The sequence below is a fragment of the Theropithecus gelada genome, chromosome 14 (assembly GCF_003255815.1).
Source record: "Theropithecus gelada isolate Dixy chromosome 14, Tgel_1.0, whole genome shotgun sequence".
NCBI lineage: Eukaryota > Metazoa > Chordata > Mammalia > Primates > Cercopithecidae > Theropithecus > Theropithecus gelada.
The window spans coordinates 19,276,736-19,297,819 of record NC_037682.1 but is presented as its reverse complement, the minus strand read 5'-3'; the positions used below and the strand labels follow the sequence as shown (position 1 = coordinate 19,297,819).

The window sequence follows — 21,084 nt, the reverse complement described above, 5'->3', positions numbered from 1 at the left end:
CTTGAAAAATATTATGTCCCCGTCATGAGGGACACAAAGGTGACTACACCACCAGATGGAGGTTTACAAGGGTCGGGATGGCATCTTGAAGGGTTCTGTAGCATAAATGTTTATTGAACTGAACTGACGCTGTTTCTGTCCTCAAGAAATTCACAGTAACAAACACATATACAACTAAAGAACTAGTTATAGAGCAGGGTGATTAAAGAATGCTTGAGGAAGGTACAGTTTCTTTCCTAGAACCAGTCCTAAGAATAAAGAGTGAATATATGCCCTACTGTGTATTTACCAAATCCTCACAATGGCCTCGAACTCCAGCACAGTTTGGCCTCTGGAGATCTTTCTAGCTCCTAATGCAGTCCCCCTGGCTCCCTGTTCGCTGGCCACACTGACCTTTTTTCGGTTCTCCAGACACAAGTACATTCCTTGTTCCGTGCCTTTGCTCTGACTCCACTTCCACCTAGAATGCTATTCTCCCAGGTAAGTCACATAGCTCACACTCCCCATTCATTCAGGTCTGCTCTCAAATATCAGCTCCCCAGAGATGCCCTCCCTGATCCCCTGATCCCCCTGCCTAAGTCACTCTCATCACTCTTCTCTGTTCCTTTTGGCTTCATTTTTCTTTTTAGCACATTAGCACATCTTTCTTCTGTTTTTTGTTTTTTTTTTTTTGAGACAGAGTCTCACTCTGTTGCCCAGACTAGAGTGCAGTGGTGTGATTTCAGCTCACTGCAAACTCCGCCTCCCAAATTCAAATGATTCTCCTGTCTCAGCCTCCAGAGTAGCTGGGATTACAGGTGCCCACCACTATGCCCAGCTAATTTTTGTACTTTTAATAGACAGGGGGTTTCACCATGTTGGCCAGGCTAGTCTCAAACTCCTGACCTCAAGTAAAGCACCCCCCTCAGCCTCCCAATCTTTATGGCACATCTTGTTAGCTGACATTATATCGTATGCAGATTGTTTGTTTCCTGAATGTTTTCCCCACTAGAATCTCAGCTCTGTGAGGATAGAGCCCTGCTTCCTTGTTTTTAGAGCTATGCTTTCTGATATGGTGCCTGATGCACAGAAGGCATTCAGTAAGTATTTATTGAATGAATTAATTTGTAAACCTTCCTATCTCTTCTTTATTCCTCAGATAACACCATGAGCTCAATTATTACTCCTTTTTTTTTTTTTTTTTTTTCTTGAGACGGTGTCTCACTCTTGTCGCCCAGGCTAGAGGGCAATGGCACGATCTCGGCTCATCACAACCTCTACCTCCTAGGTTCAAGCGATTCTCCTGCCTCAGCCTCTCAAGTAGCTGTGATTACACACGCCTGCCACCACCATGGGCTAATTTTTGTATTTTTAGTAGAGATGGGGTTTCACCATGTTGGCCAGACTGGTCTCGAACTCCTGAGCTCAGGTGATATGCCCACCTCGGCCTCCCAAAGTGTTGGGATTACAGGTGTGAGCCATCATGCCCGGCCTATTACTCCACTTTACAGATGAGAAAAACTGAGGCTCAGAAAAACTCCCTGAGACATGTACTCATTAGTTTATTTGTTTATAGCCTACCTTGTCCCAAAAGCTATGTAGAGGACTCTGAGAGGTTTATGACCGGATTCAGGCCACACAGAGCTGGTAAGAGGCAGAACAGGACACATGCCTATGTCTCCAGGCTCCATCCTCATTGCTCATTTCTCTACACCACCATCCTGTATGCCCAGTCCCATGTAAGATGGTATGCTGCACACAGAAGTGCTAGGATGAGAGCGCTCTTTGAGGGCTGGGCACACCCAGCCATTGTACCTGGTGGTTGTCATAAAGTGGGAGACCTCAGCAGGACCAAGAGTTGAAAATCAGACAGGTTAAATGGAGAAGAAAACCGGAGAGGAGCCCAGGTGCAGATTCCAGCCCAAACAAGCCCGTGGCTGCCTCCTGGCTGCTGGGCTGGGCTTGTCCCCACCTGCCCCTTGCTTTCCTGTGCAACTCTTCGTGGCAGCTGGCCCCAGCCAGCGGAAGGCGCCTATGAGCCCTGAGCCTGTGGTCCTCAGCTTGGGCGGCCAGCGGCCTCTAGCAGGCCGCCCCCCCCGACCCCACCCCCGTCAGGAAGTGCCGAAAGAGGAAGAGAGTCGCCGGGCAGGATGAGCGCACTGGGGGCTGGCCACAGTGCCGGGGGAAGCTGCAATGAGGCCTCAGCTCTGGGCCCAGTGGAGGCGCTGGGGACGGAAGAAGGGGAGCGGTTGGGGGCACTGAGGCAGATGTGGCGCTACCGCTCCTGGGACGTGCCACAGATCCCACCAGAGGCACCCCAGACACAGTAGGTACAAGGGGTAGCCTGGGAGTGGGCATGGGACCTCTGTCCCTCTATAAGCCTTTTATCTGAGATGGGGGGCGACAGAAGTAGGGTCACTCATCTGTCATCCGGCACGCTGCAGAGGCACAGAGCAGGGCAAAGGAGCTGTTGGCAGGGTGCAGGGAGCTCTGATGTTTGGACTGGGGGGGAACTGAGCTCTAGAGAGTCCAGGACTTGAGCAAACTATCAGTGGGGGGATCTGGGAAGAGGAGCCCCCCCAGGAGTGTGGCACTGGATGCTGGAGATTTCTGACCCAGCTGCAAGGCCTTGTGGAGACTCAGTGGGGTCTTCAGTTGCCTCTGATCTCTTCTCTCAGAGCTTGGAGTAAGAGCCATTGGGAAACTTCCCCAGAGGGACCCATGCACCCCAGAGGCCAGTTGTCAGGCACACTTGGGGATTGATCTGTCCTCCTCCTGGCCACCCTGTCACCAGTTGCTGGCTGGAGGGCTGGAGCCCCACCTCCCTGATCAGACCTTCTCCCAACTTGCAGGAAACTGGGAGAGGGTTCTGGGCCTCGGGGTGCTGGTTCTTCCTCAAAATCACAGGCTTGCCCGCAGGTCACAGCCCCAAGCATTGGCTATTTGTGGCTGACTAAGGCTGGAAAACGGGCTGCCAGAACCCAAGAGGGGAGATGAAAGTGAAGGTGACACAGGATGTGGCTTGGCAGAGAGGCGTGCACACAGAAATAGTGGGCAGCTGGTGCGGGCAGCAGGGTGGTAGGGTTTGGGGAGGTGGAAGACCATGCTTCCCAGCTCCTGGCCTCCCTTCGTCAGCCCTGCGGGGGCCATCAGAAACAGCCCAGGTGTGTGTGATGGCTGTGCCCCCACAGGTGACTGCTTGGGTTCCAATTACTGTCATTTCTGGAGGGGGACGACCTTGGCTGCATTGGGGAGTGTCTTTGTGTGTGCATGTGAGGTATATTTCTGGATGGGAGTGTGGATGCATACACACACGCATATGTGTGAGGGATGTGGCAACCGGTAACCATTGTCCTGGGGACATCTGTATGTAGGAGAAAGGTGTGTGTTCTGTGTGGGCCTGTGTGCTTGTGAATGGGAGTGTGGTACCTGTTGTCCTTCTGTGTGAGTATTTGTGAGTGTGTAAGGGCTGTGCAGGTGGTTCCCGTAGCATATGAGATCTATAGCAGGAAAATGCGATGTGTTTGGCATGGGTGAGAAGGTTGGAAACCATTGTGAATAGCTGTGGAAGGATGACTTTGTAGGAGAAACTTGTGAGTTCTTTGTTGGTGTGTGTGCAAGTCATTAAGTGACTGGTCACTGAATGTGAGAGGCTGGGGTGGGAAGTGTTCGTTTGAGTAATGAGTGGGCATAATTGTTTAAGGGATGTGTTTGCTCTGCGTGCATGGGGAGCCCTGTGTGACTTTTGTTTCCCTGAGTGCAATTTGGGGGAGCCAAGGGGGTATGGGTGGAGATTGTGAGTGGTTATGAGTAGGCACAGGGTGTGCGAGAGCGGAGGGGAGGTGGTGACAGCAGCCCTCGCGGGTGTACACTTGTGAGCGTGCAGTTGTTTGGTAGCGGGGAGATCGGGGGAGTAAAGACTGAGCATCTGAGTGCCCGCAACCCGAGTGTGCTAGGCCGGGAGATTCAGTCCTATCCAGGCGGGCCGGGCCGGGCTGGGGGCAGGGCTTTCTGCTGCCCCGCCCATTCGCCGCCCCGCCCCTCGGGCCGCCCCAGCGAGCTGCGGCGCAGCGGGCGTCCGGCAGAGGGCGCTGCGGGCCCGGTGCCACCGCGCGGCGGAGGGGGCGTGCTCGGCGGCGGGCAGGCAGCGGCCCGGCCAGCTATGCGGGGTCCTGCGGCCGCGGCTGGCGGCACTTCCTGGAGCGGCGGCGGCAGCCGCTTCCCGGGCACCTGGGCGTGGGGCGCGGGTGCGCGCGGCGCGGGGCGGGCAGAGCGAGCGCGCGCCATGGCGGTGGCGGGCGGCGCGGAGCGGGCGTGCTGAGCCCCGGCCGCCGGCCCGGCATGGGCGTCTCCCGCGGGCCCGCCGCCGGCCGGGGCTAGGGCCGGATGGAGCCGCGGGACGGCAGCCCCGAGGCCCGGAGCAGCGACTCCGAGTCGGCTTCCGCCTCGTCCAGCGGCTCCGAGCGCGACGCCGGTCCCGAGCCGGACAAGGCGCCGCGGCGACTCAACAAGCGGCGCTTCCCGGGGCTGCGGCTCTTCGGGCACAGGTGAGCGGGGCGGCGGCGGGGCAGGCACCGAGGCACCGGCAGGTTACCGCGCCCGCACCGGGGGACATTACTCGGCCACTGGCGGTCTGGGCCACTTCGGTACTGACACCGAGTCGGGGAGACGCTGGCACCGGCGGCACGAGCCGTCTTGGCGTGGGCACCCACTGGGGGTCATCCCCCAGGGCCGGGACACGGGCGGGATCGGTCGGCTTGGCACTGCCACCGGGTGGGGGGTAATTCCCTGGCGCTGGCAGTCTAGTGCGCCTCATGTGTAGTACCGTGGCAGGGTCGGCTCCCAGCCTTCCAGCAGGCAGATGGAATCACCCCAGCCTTCGCGGCACAAGGAGGTAGGGCCCCCAGGACTGGTCACCCACACCTTCTTGGCACGGATAGAACAGGGCCTCTCTGCGCCTCCTGGCACCACTGAGATGGAGATCACACCGTCCTTTGGACTTTCATGGGACCCGGTTGCCTACCACCACTGTGTGGCATCTACAGAATGTAGCCCCGTTGATACCGTCACTACACATGGCCTGTCCCCAAGCTCTGGTCACTGGTTTAATTGTTCAACATGTTAAGCCTCTCCTTGGGGTTGGGGGTGCCTGATCATCTACCCTACCTTGCTCTTATTTAGCAGAGAGACCCCAGCCCATCCCTCTGCTAGGCAGGTAGCATGTCTCCCTCTACCTTCTTCCAGCCCATGCTAGGAAAGGGATGAGGTGGGCTGGAGTCTAGAATCTGTGCTGGCTGTTCAAGCTTCATCTTGACCCCTTCCGCAGCACTCCAAATGTCCCCATCTTGTGCCTGTGACAGAGCTTTGACCAGGACTCTAGCTGGGAACTAGGGGGAGGGTGTGGAAAGACTGAGTGCATGGCAAGTGTACTGCTCTTGGTGGTGAGCCACCTCCTGCCCTCGCAGCGCTGGTGTAAGGTAAGGGACGTGAGGCCCCAGGAGTACCTGACCTGGCTCCCTGCGCTGCTTCCTGACCGATCCCTGCCCTTCCCTGGTGGCCAAGGAGCTTGCAGCCAGTCAGCCAAGGACCCCAGAACGACCTCAGATTGAACTCTGACCACTTGGAGTCTGCCCAAGGCCTCCCTCTCAGTTTTCTGCAGCTGCCCAGACTTGGTGGCATTCACCCCCACCCCGCCCCTAGCTTTGCCCTGCCCCTTCTCCGGGTAGACTTTACCCACCAATAACATGGGCAGTTTTCTCCTGTCGTGTGGGCTGGCATACTCGTGATGCTGACCTGTGCCCTCCACCTGCCTTACCTGGGCCAGGGCCCGCTCTTTGCACCTGCAGTCTCTCTGAGCACAGATCTGGATTCTTACACTGGCAGATGGAGCTCCGTGGGCTCCTGTGTTACCACGCAGGCTTCAATGTCATATAAAACAGGGCAGGGAGTGAAACTTCCAGTAGCTCTGTTTTGTCACCCACAGCCCTGCAAGATGGAGCAGTTTACACCCAGCTCTGCAGGATGTAGCCTCCAGTGTTCACAGGCTCTGCGGGGGGAGGGAGGGGCGCCACCAGAGGCTTCCTGTTGCTGCCCACAGGGTATCAAGTGTTGGGTTCTTATGACCTGTGGCTGTGCCCCTTCTGAAGGGCACAGGTTTGTGGGTATAGGGATGAGCACATGCGGGAGGAAGAACAAGAAACCAGAGAACCAACAGATACCTTTATGTAATTCTTTAAAATAAGCAGGGTAGGTGGTATCTTCCTTTTGTTAAAAAAAAATTTTTTGTAGAGATGAGATCTCACACAGCATTGCCCAGGCTGGTCTTGAATTCCTGGCCTCAAGCAGTCCTCCCACCTTGGACTCCCAAAGTGCTAGGATTACAGGTGTGAGCCACCGCACCTGGCCTGTTTGTCCGTTTTTATAGATGAAAGAAACACGGTCAGAGGGGATTTGCCCAGAGTCACATAGCAAGGAAGAGGTAGAGATAGGATTTGAAGTCAAGTTGGTGTGATTCCAAAATCCACATCCTTTTCTCTATACCAGGATCCCAAACGGAACATCACAGTGGCCAAGGGAGCTTTAAGAAATACAGATTCCTAGATCTTACCCTTGGTGTGTCTGACCCATCAGGTCTGGAGGTGGGGCCTGGCCATTGTTTAAAGCTTCCCAGGTGGTTCTGATGTCCCACCAAGTTTGACAAGCACCGTAGTCCATCACCCTGGGGAGTGTAAGTGCTCCTACAGGATGCCTGATGTGAGGAAAGAAAATTCAGCAGCACCTCTGGAAGCATGTAAGGAGTGTCCCTTGTTTGGGAGCACTGTGCTGGGGATAGTAGGGCCCTCAGAAATGTACACATTCAGAGAACCCAGTAGTGTCAGGCAGACAGCAGCAAGGGAAAACGCTTTCTCCTGGCAGGCCTGGGAGCTCACTGAGGCTGGCCTCCTTCCCCTTGACTTGATGGGGCCAAGGGGTGGGGGCTGGGGGCAGACATGTGGAAGTGTAGAATAGTACACCTGCCCTGGGTTCTGCCCCCTCCAATGCTGCTTAGCTAGTCCTGCTACCTTTGTTTGTTTGTTGCAGCCTCAGGTAAAAGTCCTCAAAGCCCCATCTGAAACCAGCCCTTCATCTTATCCCAGCTCCATGCTGGCTCTTAACCTGGCTCTTAACCTAGCTCTTGCCTCTCCCCTGACGTCCACCCTCTGCATGTCCCCCATCCCGCCCCTTCCCCACCCCACCCACATACACACATCCAGCCTTGGGGCTGAGGGACCCGACGGGAAGATCAAGGGTAACAACTAGGTCGGCAGTGGCTGCTGAAGCCGGGTGGAGAATTCTGCATGCAGACCCTGGTTCATGGGGAGAGTTCCATGAACAGTTAGCAGTGTCTGCTGTGGGCTTGGCAGGGAGTCTTGATGGCACATGGGCCACATGTTTGCCATCCTGGCCCCTCTGGGTAGGACAGTCTCTGAATGGCAGCCTCTATGGGGCTGAAAGAGGCTTTTCCTTAAAGTCCATCTCTGCCCCACACAACTGGCGTCATCCTCTCAGAATCTGGGGGGCAGCTTGCCATCTCTCTCTTTTTTTTTTTTTTTTTTTTTTTTTAGCTCAGTGAGCCATGATTCTCCCCAGCTTGTGGATTCCTCCCACCCCAACTCCATCCCACCTTACTTCTTGCCGGAACCATCAGTCTCCTCCCTGAGGAGGAGGAGGAGGAGAGGAGGTACAGGCCCTACTCTGATCCCAGGGTATTTGGTTCTCCTCTATCCTGAGCAGAGGGCAGGCAGGACCTTTCCACTGAAGCTTCTGTTGACCCTAAGGATCGGGCAGCCAGGAGTGGGAGAGAAGTGGACTCTTGTCTCCTCCTCCAGGACCCACCAGGAAGGAGGACCCGCCTATCCTCTGGCCTGGTCCCAGCAGCCTGATCCTGGCAGGTCACAGGGCTTGTGGATTAGCTGGTTTTGCACCCCAGGGGCATCAGAAATTACCTGGCACCTCACACATGTAGACATAAGGAGTCTTGGCCTCAGAGCCCTGGGAGCCTGAGCCTCTGTGCCGCCATCCCCTGCCCTTCACGGTGCTCAAAGTCACAAGCTCCCAGCGGGCAGGAGGCACACCTGCAGAACCAGTGTGAGACAATGGGTCCCATTTAGAGGCACTGCCACACGGTCCCAGCAAGCATGGCCCTGAAGTCAGGACTGCAGAGGGTGCCCAGCGGGTGCCTGAGCAGAAGCAGCCCCTGTTTAGGTTGGTTCTGCAATGAATGGGGAGGGATGTGTTGAGGGACGCCTCTTGCACAGAGGTGAGAACCCTGTCTATGGCGCCAGAGTGTCTGGGAGCGAAAGAAAACCTCTGAGTGGTTTGTCTCCCCCCGGCTAATGCTGGGAGCAGCCCAGGTTGCTGTGGGAGGCGGGGACAACCTAGAATCCTTGGGTTCCAGCCAGTTTGGGAAAGAAAAATGGGCCTCAGTGGCCGAGCTGCGTTCATCTCACCATGTTTGCTCCCCACACAAAGTCAGGTGCCAGAGTATAGGGCTGGCCCCAGCTGGGGACCCAGGGTAGAATTCTCACAGTCTCCCCCTGTGCCAAATGCTGTCAGGGGAGGGAATGGCAATTCTTGTCATTTTGTCTCCATGCCATACTCCAGAAAGGTCAGATCCTGGGATGTGGAGCTGCCCAGGATTCTCCGTTGGCACAGGAGCGTGAGAGTTGGTGTCCCTTAAGGCAAGGACAGAGGAAGGACTAAGTGACCCCTGGTGAGAAAGCTGAGGCTCCAGGCAGCTGGGCTGGGGGAGAGTGAGAGAAACGGGCCTGCCCTCCTTGGCTCTCTGAAGGCCTCTCCAGAATTCGCCAGTGGCCCCCTGGGCAGAGGAGGAAGTGGGGGCATAGGTTAGCCCTGAGTCTCAGGCCATGCGGGCCCCTCGGAGAAGCAGGGATTCGGAGCCCTTCCACCCACATTAAGGCAGGAGAGAGTTGGGAGGTGTGGAAGCAGCCCCTGGAGACTGCCCTGCAGTGCCACTGGAGCGACGCAAGGGGGCGACAGCTGCCGTCGTGGGAGGCCGGTGGGCGATGAGCTTCTCCTTCCGCCAGTCCACATGCCCATGGGGACTCACAGGCACTGGCTGGTAGTTACCTGCTGCTCTAGCTGCTGGGCGGAGCCAGTCAGCATGGCCCAGGGCAGGCTGGGTGGGTGCCTCCAGCCACCTGGCCCCACCCCTCCGGTTCCCTGAGGCCCAGGCACAGCCAGGTGGCCTTGACTCAGCCAAGGTCTTGCAGCTAGCCTGGGTCATCTGGGACTCCCACGCTGGGCTTCCAGGGCCATGTTCATTAAGGCCTCATCACAGGACCCCTGAGCAGCCTGACCACCTCTCCTCCCTGCCCCTCTGCCTCCTCCTTGAACAGCCCTCTAGGTCAGCTGAGGGGGCAGTGTGTGCAGGAAGTGGGATCTGCCGCACCTGTGACCAGGTTCTCCCGCTCCCCGAGTTCCTGGGCCACCCCTGGGCAGTGCCAGGCACTCATTCCTTGCCCTCCTTGGCTCTCCTCTGTTCCGTGTTGGGGTCAGCCCACATCCGGCCTGCAGCGTGGGTCTCAGCACAGGACTTGGCTGGCCCTTGCGTCACAGATGTGGAGGGTAGGCCAAAACAGTAACCAAATGCCCTGGAAGAGCTGTCATTCTGCCATCTTTCCTCTTCACCCCTTTCCTCGCTGAAACACCAGAGACGTGGTTAGGTTGGGAGAGTAGGTTTGAGTGAGACCAAGGGCTCTGTGGCAGGGGAGGGGAGGGAGAGGCTGAAGAGACAGGAGTGGCGTTCCAGCTCCTCTGTCTTTGGTGATTAACAGCTGCCAGAAGCTTGTAAACTCATCAGTTTCGTGTGATCTTCATAACATCTTTGTAGTTGGTTTGATTCCCATTTTGCAGATAAGAAAACCAAGGGTCAGAAAGGTCAGGAGCCTAGCCAGGATCCCCCAGCTCACACTGGAGCCGAGCCCAAGGATCTTCTTATGATGCTGGGCCGCTCTGCTTAGGAGTACTCTTTTCTTCTATTATTTGCCATCCCTAAACTGGGAAGACCTAAGAAGAGGCTTGAGCGCTCCATGGGGTTTAGTGAAAGGTCTTTGCTTCCTGTGCCAGTGGTGTGAGACACATGAGATAATCTGACCTGGACCCCAAGGGAGAATGGCCACCGAGATCCCTCAAGTCAGGGGGAGCAGGCTGGACTGGGAGAGACCCTTGGTAAAGAGACTGGGGCTGTGAGCCTATCGTCATCTGGCTTCCTGGCTGTGTCTGGAGTGGAGGACAAGTCTGATCTTTTTCCTTACTTCAAGGGCGTAGGGAGTCTAAAGCCCAATGGACATGCTCAGAGGAGCCCCCATACCACCCAGGGGTCAGTGGCTGGCCTCGGGGAGGGAGGATCGCTTCACTCGCACCCAGTGCCTCATGGTGAGAGGTCTGAGAGAGGAGAGGCAGGGCCCCAGCACCCTCCTCATCTACACTGAGACCTCCTCCCCTTGCTCCTGGCAGAGCACCAGTTCAGAGCTCCCACGTAGAGGCCTCTCCCCTGCCAGGGATGAGCCCATCTCAGCACATGCCAAAATAGCTGTCTGGGAGCCTGGGCCCGCACCGCCCACGCCCCAGCATCTCGCGGGTTAACAGCTTGCCTGTCTCTCCGCCCCCTTCCCCAGCTTGCTGACATTTTACAGAGAGAGGCGGGGGCGGTTGTGAAAGGGGGCAAGCTGGTTCTTGCTCCCCAACCCACACGGACACCCCACTGACACAGCCTGTCGCCACCCACCCACCTCCGGAAGGCATCCCCTTGGGGGAGACCTTCCTTCCACCCTGAGTGCACTGAAGGGGTGAGGGACAGGCTGCCAAAACCATCCCTGGTAGGCCCAGGGAGCTCTAGGGGGCTGGTCTCCCTCAAGGGGTCTTTTGTAGGACACAGGATCCCCCTCTGTCACCCAGGCTGGAGTGCAGTGGCACAATCATAGCTCATTGTAATTTCAAATCCCTAGGCTCAAGCAATCCTTCCACCTCAGCCTCCCGAGTAGCTAGGAACTATAGGTGGGGGCCACCATACTGGGCTCATTTTTTCTTTCTTTCTTTCTTTTGTAGAGACGAGGTCCTGCTATGTTGCCCAGGTTGGTCTTGAACTCCTGGCCTTAAGTGATCCTCCCACCTAGGCCTCCTGAGTTGCTGAGATTACAGGCCTGAGCCACTGTGCCCAGCCTCTGGAGTCTTTTTAAGAAATTATTTTGAAATTTTTCCTAACACATTAAATATCTTGCCATTATAAAAGTTTCCAGAATAAGGTGACACCTACTGCCTAGCTTGGTTGGAGCTTAGCATTAGGCCATATTTGCTTTAGACAGAGATGGAGGCCCCCATGTTGTCCTCCCTGGAGGAAACCACAATTCTGATTTTGGTGTGTGTGATGTTCTTGTGCCTGTTTTTAAAATTGTCCTACATAGGTATGCATGGCTAGCAATATACAGTGCTGTTTTGTATGATTTTACTCTGGTTTAAATGGTATACCAAGCATATTCTGCATTTAGGTTTTCCCCTCAATATTATTTGGAGATTTAACCATCTGAAACATGAGTTCTCATGGATCCATTTTAACCTCCACATCCAATTCCGTTGTGTAACAGCGGCCTATTTGCCCGGGATGGTTGACGGACACTTGGTGGTTTGCAGTTTCTCGCTGTTGCGAGTGATCCCTCTGTCTTCTCTTCGCTGGTGCCTGCTCACAGGGCATGTGTGTTTTCAGATAGACAGATGTTCCCAAGTTGTGCTCCAAAGTAGTTGTCCTAATTTTTAGGCCTCTGGGGTTATTTTCTTTCTTTAAACTTTTGGTAAACTAGGGAATTGTTTCCCAGGAACACTTTCTCCTTCAAGCCTGCAACGATCCCTTGAGAGAGATGAGGGTGGGCGTTAGCCCTATTTATCAGGTCAGGACATTGAGGCTCAGGCAGGTTAAAAGGCCTAGCTTGAGGTCATGTAGCTGGTCAGAGGCAGATCCTCTGGGCCTTTGAAGCTAAACCCACTGTGAAGACCTTTGTCCCCTGTATGAGTAGTGTGGAAGCCTGGAGGAGCGGGCTGGGGCCCTGGGGGCTGATGGGGAAGGGAGCAACATGGTCAGAAAGCTGGGTGGGGGGAGTGTTAATTTTTTTTTTTCTTTTTTTGAGACGGAGTTTCGCTCTTGTTGCCCAGGCTGGAGTGCAATGGCACGATCTCGGCTCACTGCAACCTCCGCCTCCCAGGTTCAAGCGATTCTCCAGCCTCAGCCTCCCAAGTAGCTGGGATTACAGGCATGCGCCACCACGCCCAGCTAATTTTGTATTTTTAGTAGAGATAGGGTTTCTCCATGTTAGTCAGGCTGGTCTCGAGCTCCCCACCTCAGGTGATCCACCCGCCTCAGCCTCCCAAAGTGCTGGGATTACAGGCGTGAGTCACGGCGCCTGGCCAGGGTGTTAATATTGAATGAGGGGATGAGGGGGAAATGCTTCTCCTAACAGATGGAGAATGGGAGCCCTCTGCAGACACAGGAGAAGGCAAGGACAGGGGACGGTCACCATAGAAGAGTGGGGGCCCACGAGGGGTTTGTAACAAAGGGGCCCCTTTGGGAGACTAAGGGAGACATATCGGCATTCCCATCAGGGATCGGTTTCAGTGTTGCCTCTGAGACACCAGAGCTCAGCCCAGACCAGATTTGTCCACCCAGTGCAGCAGGAAGTTCTTGGGAGCTGGCCCGCCGCTGGGGTGCTGTGCCAGCCTGAAGCCCTGTGCTGTCAGCGGGATCCATGAGGCTGAGTCCGGACCATGCGCGGTTCCCTCCACTCACTCTTCAAACCACACCCGGCACTTCTACACTCTGGGGATGCCGTTAGAAGCAATGTGAGCCCCTGGGGCTCACAGTCTGGCTGGGGACGCAGACTTGCACATTAGTGCTGATCACCCAGGGTCTGAGAGGAGAACCATAAGGGAGAATTCACTGAGCAGAGAGGGGAGTGGTATTCCAGGTAGGGAGACCACTGGATGCCACATGGTGCCACGTGGAAAAGGGACCTGCGGTGTTTTGTTTGCCAGAAGCATCAAGGGTGGAGCCTGAGGGGTTGAGGGTATGTGCCGTGGAAAACACTACTGAGTTCAAACCCCAGCACTGCCACGTGTTAGCTGCACAACCTCAGGCAAGTGACTTAACCACTTTGTCTCTCAGTTTCCTCATCTGTAATATAAGGATATGGTGCATGGGGATAATACCGACTAAGGAGGATTCATAGCTTACTATTTGTAAAACACTTAGTGTCTGATGGAGTGAGTTATGTAAGTGTCAAATACAGCATTAAAAATATGAAAGAGCAGAGAGGAGGCTGAGAGGCCTGTTGCCTGCCAGCCCCAGGTCTCTGCGTTTTGCTCAGCTGACGGGAGAATCAGTAAAAGGCGATTGGGTGCGTTAGGATGAATTCTGGTGGCAGCGGGGGTCTGGCTTGGAGGGAGGCTCTGAAGGAATGAGCCGGTTTGCACAAACATCTCTTTGAGGCCTAGCAGCGGCTGAGTCAGGGACTCAGGATGTGAAGGAAGGGACTGGGGGTATTTCACCAAGGAGCTCAGGCCAGCCCAGGGTCCCGGCCCAGCCCCCAAGCCTCTGAGACAGCCCCTCCTCCCCCTTCCTTGCCCACCACCCTCCCCTTGTGACTTCATGTCACCAAACCTACTATCTAGTTTTCATGAGAAAGCCATGGGGGACACAGAGCAGGTGATAGCACCCAGCCCAGAAAGCGGCCTCTAGGTGTCACTCTTGGGGTCCTCTAGAGAGGAGAGGAAGGTCGCCACCCAAACCAAGGCTGTTGCCATCCCCTTGTACCCAACAAAGAGAAGTGGCCTGAGCCAGCTGGAGCCTGTGGTCAGCCCTTGCATGTGGTTACGCAAGGTAGAAGAAGCCCTTCTGTTCCCTTAAGGTGCTGGCCCGTCCCCCGTGGAATTCCCTGCTCTTTCCTCCTGCGCTGATCAGCAGTAAACGCTGGACTCACTGCCAGGCACCATGCCGGGCATGCCCAGATGTGCTAGACCTGGCCCCGGCCCCCCAGGAGCTCGCGGTCTGGTGGAGGAGCAGGCTTGTGGGCTGAAAGAAGCGGGCCTCCCAGGGCTCTAGTGGCAGGGGAGCCGAATGGGCAGTGCGGAGCTGTGAGTAGGAGGGGTGTGTCATCGGCTGTGAGCAGGCAGCTGCTTATCAGGTAGAGAGGGAGGCCAGAATCCGGGGCAGAAGGTGTGCCAGGTGCGGCAGCACAGCAGTAAGCCGGGCACAGCCAGATTGGGGCACAGAGAATAGGTTGGCTTGGTTAGAACCAAGGCTTTGTGTCACAGCACGGGAGGTTGTTAGTGCCACACCACAGGAGCCACGTCTGCCGGGGTGGAGGAGGCAGACTGTCTCTGATTCAGTGGTCTCAAAGTATGGTCCAGAGGGTGCCCTGACCCATTTCAGGGATTTGATAAAGTCAAAACTATTTTCAGACCTACCCTGGTTCCTGCCTTTTCTTTGCTGTGCTGATGACACAAAAGCAGTGGTGGGTGAAAGTGCTGGCCCCTCAGCGCACATCTAGGCAGGGGCGCCAACATCAGAGTCCTTACTGCATACGTACATTTCTTTAAAAGTAGTGAAGATCATTAATGTTATAAAGTCTAGACCCTTGCGTACCTATACCTTCTGATATTTTGCATGAAGGAATATGAAATATACATAAGGCACCTTTGCTGCAAACCAAACTGTGATGAGGAAAAGCTCTTACTCGGTGGAGTTGTAAGCTGTACTAAGTGCTTCTTTTTTTTTTTTTTTTTTTTTTTTTTGAGACGGAGTCTCGCTGTGTCTCCCAGAGTGCTTCTTTTAAGAACACCATTTGGGCCAGGCGCGGTGGCTCAAGCCTGTAATCCCAGTACTTTGGGAGGCCGAGACGGGCAGATCACGAGGTCAGGTGATCGAGACCATCCTGGCTAACACGGTGAAACCCCGTCTCTACTAAAAAATACAAAAAACTAGCCGGGCGAGGTGGCGGGCGCCTGTAGTCCCAGCCACTCGGGAGGCTGAGGCAGGAGAATGGCGTAAACCCGGGAGGCGGAGCTTGCAGTGAGCTGAGATCCGGCCACTGCACTCTAGCCTGGGCGACAGAGCGAGACTCCGTCTCAAAAAAAAAAAAAAAAAAACAATACCATTTGGGCCGGGCGCGGTGGCTCAAGCCTGTAATCCCAGCACTTTGGGAGGCCAAGGCAGGCGGATCACGAGGTCAGGAGATCGAGACCATCCTGGCTAACACGGTGAAACCCTGTCTCTACTTAAAAAAAATACAAAAAATTAGCCGGGCGTGGTGGTGGGCGCCTGTAGTCCCAGCTACTCGGGAGGCTGAGGCAGGAGGATGGAGTGAACCCAGGAGGCGGAACTTGCAGTGAGCCAAGATAGTGCCACTGCACTCCAGCCTGGGCAACAGAGCGAGACTCCGCCAAAAACAAAAAAAACACCGTTTGTACTTGGACACCTGATAGACAAACTAGTCAGATATAGGTATTTGGCAGACATTTTCTCAAAAGTGAATGACATGAGTTTGTCACTTCCAAAACGGTATCACTATTTGTTGCCATGCACGGGCCACCATGGCTCATATCTGTAATCCTATCACTTTGGGAGGCCGAGGCGGGAGGATCACTTGAGCCCAGGGGTTCAAGACCAGCTTGGGCAACACAGTGAGACCTCATCTCTATATTTATTTTTTAAAAATAAATAAATTAATAAAATATTTGTTGCCAATGATAGAATTTGAGCTTTTGAGCAAAAATGAGAATTTTAGAAACCTTTTTATTCACTTCCTAGAGCCTGACAGCTTCCTTGGACTTAAAATTTTTCTGATGAGATCAGTAGTAAAGTTGGTGTGATTTTTGGTATTATATAATAACATTTGGGCCAGGGGTGGAGGCTCACACCTGTAATCCCAGCACTTTGGGAGGCTGAGGCAGGCAGATCACCTGAGGTCAGGAATTTGAGAGCAGCCTGGCCAACATGGTGAAACCCCGTCTCTACTAAAAATACAAAAATTAGCTGGATGTGATGGTACACACCTGTAATCCCAGCAGTTCGGGAGACTGAGGCAGGAGAATTGCTTGAACCTGGGAGGAGGTTGCAGTGAGCTGAGATCGCAACACTGCACTCCAGCCTGGGCGACAGAGCAAGACTCTGTCTCAAAAAAATAATAATGAAATAAAATAAGGCCAGGCGCGGTGGTTCACGCCTGTAATCCCAGCACTTTAGGAGGCCGAGGCGGGCAGATCACGAGGTCAGAAGTTCGAGGTCAGCCTGGACAACATGGTGAAACCCCGTTTATACTAAAAATAAAAATAAAAAAAATTAGCCGAGTGTGGTGGCCCATGCCTGTAATCCCAGCTACTCGGGAGGCTAAGACAGGAGAATCAATTGAGCCTGGGAGACTGAGGTTGCAGTGAGCTGAGATTGCGCCATTGCACTCCAGCCTGGGCAACAAGAGCCAGACTCCATCTCAAAAAATAAAAATAAAAATAAAAAATAAAATAAAATGTGTCACCATTTGGAAGATCTGCATAACTCAGTAAATCGGTAACATCAAATTTTGTAACATCAAGCACCAGTGACCAGTGCTTGATGTTACAAAATTCAAAATGCAAGGTAGTCCAGTGAAAAGTTCATTGACATGGTTTTTTATTTATTTATTTGTTTATTTTGAGACAGAGTCTCACTCTGTGGCCCAGGCTGGAGTGCAATGGCGTGATCTCGGCTCACTGTAGCCACCGCCTCCCAGGTTCATACGATTCTCCTGCCTCAGCCTCCCAAGTTGCTGGGATTACAGGCACCTGCCACCATGCCCAGCTAATTTTTTTTTTTTTCTTTTTTTGTATTTTTAGTAGAGACGGGGTTTCGCCATGTTGGCCAGACTGGTCTCAAACTCCTGACCTCAGTCGATCTGCCTGCCTTGGCCTCCCAAAGTGCTGGGATTACAGGCATGAACCACTGTGCACTGCCTGATTCGGTTTTAGAGTCCACATTGCTACTAACCTTTGAGAAACTATCATTTGTCATATTTTGGTGTAGTAGCAAAGAAAATCTATAATTACCTGGAAAGGCTGTTAAAGATATTCCTTCTTTTTGTAACTACATGTCTGTGTGAGGCAGAATTTTCTTTATATACTTCAACCAAAACAACATGTCACAACAGATTGAATGCAGGGATAGACACGAGAATCCAGCTGCCTTCCATTAGGCCAGACATTAAAGAGATTTGCAAAAAATGTAAAATGATGCCACTCTTTTTGCTAACTTTTTTTTAGAAAATTATTTATAAAAGTGTTGTTTATATTAACATGTAATGGGCTTATTGTTTTTTAGCTAATAAATATCTTAAGCATTTCTCAGTTTTAATTCTGATACGATACATATTAATAGCTGTCACCCCCTAAAACAAAACTCTTTTGGGATCTTCACCAATTTTGAGAGTGGAAAGGGGTCTGGGAGCTTTCAAGTCGCTGAGCACATGGAGGTTCCTGGTGGATGGTGTGCCCAGGGAGGGTGTGGAAGCACCTTGCCCCTTCCCTCATTTAAAAAAAAAAAAAAGGGCCGAGTGCGGTGGCTCACGCCTGTAATTCCAGCACTTTGGGAGGCCAAGGCGGGCAGATCACGAAGTCAGGAATTCGAGACCTGTCTGGCCAACATGGTGAAACCCCATCTCTACTAAAAATACAAAAATTAGCTGGGCATGGTGGCAGGTGCCTGTAATCCCAGCTACTCAGGAAGCTGGGGCAGGAGAATCGTCTGAACCTGGGAGGCAGAGGTTGCAGTGAGCCGAGATCACGCCATTGCACTGCAGCCTGGGTGAGAGGGCAAGACTCCATCTCAAAGGGAAAAAAAAAAGAGTTTAAAGAGGTCTTCGGATCAGGCAGTTGGACAGCTGCCACTCCCCAGACCCTAGGGCGCCATGGCAGGACTGGGAGCTGGGAGGGTGGCATTCCGGTCAGGATACACATAACATGGACTGGTCTCTTCTGGGCATTCTTTAGCTTGGCAGAGCCAGAAGACGAGATGCTGGAGTCCCAGCTCAACCAATTCTGAGTCGTGGGCAGTCACAGGCTTCCACAAGCCTCGAGTGCCCCATCTATTCAGTGCGACAGTAATGCCGTCCGCACAGGGGAAAAACCCAGCCTCCCGTCTGTAATGCTGGTGAAAAAGTACTTTGTAAGTTGTGAAACACACCACAGATACTTACTTTTGTGGTTGTTTTGTCTGGAGCCAGCGTGATTAGCTTCCCCAGACCTCAGAAAACCTGTCCAGTGGGCGTGAGAAGGCATTAGGTGGCTAAATAGGGGTCATTAGTGGGGGGCCCCCCCTCCCTAAAAGGGCCTGGCTTCCACTTCTCCCTCCCACTTCTCCCTCCTTAGACCTCGTTCCCGAGCTGGGGCGTGGGCTGGGCTGTACTGGGCGCCAGGTGGAAGGCAGGCCACTGGGCTGTCACCCAGCCTGACTCTGGGGACCTTGGGAAAAGGAGCTGGGAGGCATGCTCGTGCGCAGTGTGCCCGCCCGCCCACCCGCCGCCTGCTGCAGGGCCTGGAGCTGCCGCTGGGAGAGGAAGTGCGTTCGGTTACCAATCGGTTTATTTTCATAACGGCTGTCTCAGGCAGCGGGGAGGAGGGTGACAAGGGGGAGGGGGCAGAGGAGCAGCCACGGCCGCTCGCTCTCCAAACTAGGACTTGCTCAGCAGAGGCCGCCAGCCCGGAGCTGGAGCCAGAGCCCGGCACTGGGGACCCCAGCTCCCTCCTGCTTTCCCCGCTCCCGCCTGCGCCCTGCCTTCCAGATCAGGTCAAAAGGGGCCCCCAGCCCCTCCTTGCCTTCTGCTTCCTCCCTCTGTATCTGGCTGGGTGGGTGTGGGGAGGGTTGGATCCGGGTGGACCCAGGCCCCACCATCCCTAGGCCAGGGGCCTGCCCTGCCCGGTTCCTGAGCTGATGGAAAAGGGTCCCACCAAGCTCTTGCTGAGCCAGGGCAGAGCCTGCCGAGTAAACACTCACTGGCCTGGTCGCCTTCTTACCGTCCAGCCTGGCCCACCTGCTCCCCGAGGTACATTCTGTTTGTTGTTTTTGACAGGATCCCTGTGGTGAGTCGCAGCCTGGGAAGGGAGGACCCTGCCTCCCAAGCCTCTAGGCTGACTGGGGAGGGGCCGGCCTCCCTTCCCGCTTCCCCACCTCCTTCCCTCCGACCCAGGGACTGTGGGAGCAGAGCCGAGGGGGTTCTGGGGAGGCAGCTGCAGGCCCTTGCTCTGGGGCTGCTGGAGGTGGGGTCGCCATGCACCATGCCCAGCCTTCACGGAGCGGAAGGCGGACGAGGCCCTGCCCAGGGTGTGGAGTGGGCGCTCTGGGTCAGTCCCATGGGGTATCCTGTGAGAGCAACTCAGGAGGCCAGGCCTGGTACCAGGTGCAGAGAGCGCATTCCTCACGACATGAGCAGATACCCATGTGGGACCTGCGGCCGGCTCTGTTCCTCATGCGGTGGGTGGTGGCCACCCTGGGCACTCCTGCTTCCCTTTCTGGGTTCCCGGCCTCACTGTGGGCAGACAAACCCCAGGAGGTAGCACAATCACATGCTCTGGTGTCTGTGGTGGGCGTAGGCCCTGCCAGGCCCATGCTGTCTGCCAGGTATCGCCAGGCACTCTCCCTCCGTCATCGCATCCAGACCTCCTTTATGCCAATCTTCTGAACCAGATGGTGTGAGCTCCATTTTGCAGATGAGAAAATTGAGGCTCAGAAAGGTTAGTAGATCAGCCTTAGGGTGGCAATGGCAGATTCAGGATGCCAGCGCCCTTGAAACTAGCATAAGGCGTGAGATGGCCTGGTCTCTGGAGGGTGGGTGTCCTGTCTGCTGTAGCAGTAGCCGATGAAGCTCTCCGGCCTGCCCGCCCCCATGGCAGCCACTGCAGGTCGGCTGCCCACAGCTGCAGCCACTGTCCAGCAAGGGTGCATGGCCAGACACCACTGGTCTTGCCTCCTGACTTCCTCTGTCCTTTCCCAGGCCCTGTCCTTGTCAGGCCCCAGAGCCGGAGGTTGATGGGGTCCCCTGAGTCCTTTCCCATCCTGTCCCCGTTGGTGTGACAGGCTCCCCACCCGGAGAGCGAGGGACAGCCATTTTGCTGTGCTCTTGGTGTTGAAGCCCTCGGGGTGACCTTTGCACATACTATGTGGTGAGTTGGGGGTGACCAAGAGCACGAGGTGAGAAGACACTGTCACGCAGAGCTGCGCTATCGGAGAGGCTCAGGCCCAGGGCGGGTTCCAGCAAGGCCCAGGAGAAACCCCAGCCGAGATAGGAAGTGAGGAGGCAAGCTCTTGCTGACCAGGGACAGAGGTTTCTATGGAGACCAGAGGAACAGGAAGCACAGGCCTGCAGGGAGGGGCATGGGAGCACGGAGGCATGGGTGCCCAGCAGGAGAGCCTGTGGCAAAATAGCTCAGCCACTCTGACAGTCTCCCCAGACAGGGAAACTGAGGCCCGTGAGGGGCCAACTTGCACACAGTCACATGGCACTACCGGCCCTGCCCACCCCACTCTGCTGAGAGGGACGGCACCATCGGCCACTGAGGAGACTCCTGGACAGATGTGGACCTGGGTTGCCTGGCAGTGTGTGGAGCCGGGCACCGCAGGACCACATGCCAGCTGCCCTTGTCTCTCGAGGGGGTCCTGGTCCCTGTTGTCAGCGCAGGTCGCGGGCCGCAAGCTGGGCCCAGCCCTCACCGCCGCCCACGGTTGCAGCGGCACCTCCCCCCACTGACTGTGGCCTTTTGTTTTCTGGGTGACACTAGCATCAGGCGGTGTGTCCGGGTGACTAATCTCCTCCAGGCTGGGCAGCTGTCACAGGGCGGCCTGACCAGGCGGGCGGGGAAAGCTGACACCCTGGGGAGGGCTGGCAGGCCAGTGCCCTGACGGCAGGGGGCAGTTGGGCCTTCAGGCTCCTCTTCCCGGACACAAAGTAGGTCCCAGGTCGGGAAGACCTGGGTTCAGGTCCCGACTCTGCCGCTGACTGGCCATGGGACCATGGCATGTTATTGGCCCTCTTG

General features: G+C 55.2%; 1 protein-coding gene across 7 annotated transcripts in view; it reads left to right on the top strand.

Moving 5' to 3' along the window:
• DGKZ (diacylglycerol kinase zeta) overlaps positions 1-21,084 on the top strand; it is a 49,718-nt gene that overhangs the window by 11,674 nt on the left and 16,960 nt on the right. For 4 of the 7 annotated variants that reach the window (XM_025356364.1, XM_025356365.1, XM_025356363.1 and 1 more), the window contains exon 1: positions 4,112-4,526. The exons of 1 other annotated variant lie outside the window; for it this stretch is intronic. In XM_025356364.1, coding sequence (XP_025212149.1) covers positions 4,366-4,526 — 161 coding nt within the window. In that variant the 5' untranslated portion in view covers positions 4,112-4,365. Of the gene's footprint in view, positions 1-1,985; positions 2,306-4,111; positions 4,527-18,272; positions 18,842-21,084 lie in introns of those variants that run through there. 2 more of the 7 variants (XM_025356362.1, XM_025356358.1) reach the window with 2 other exon arrangements.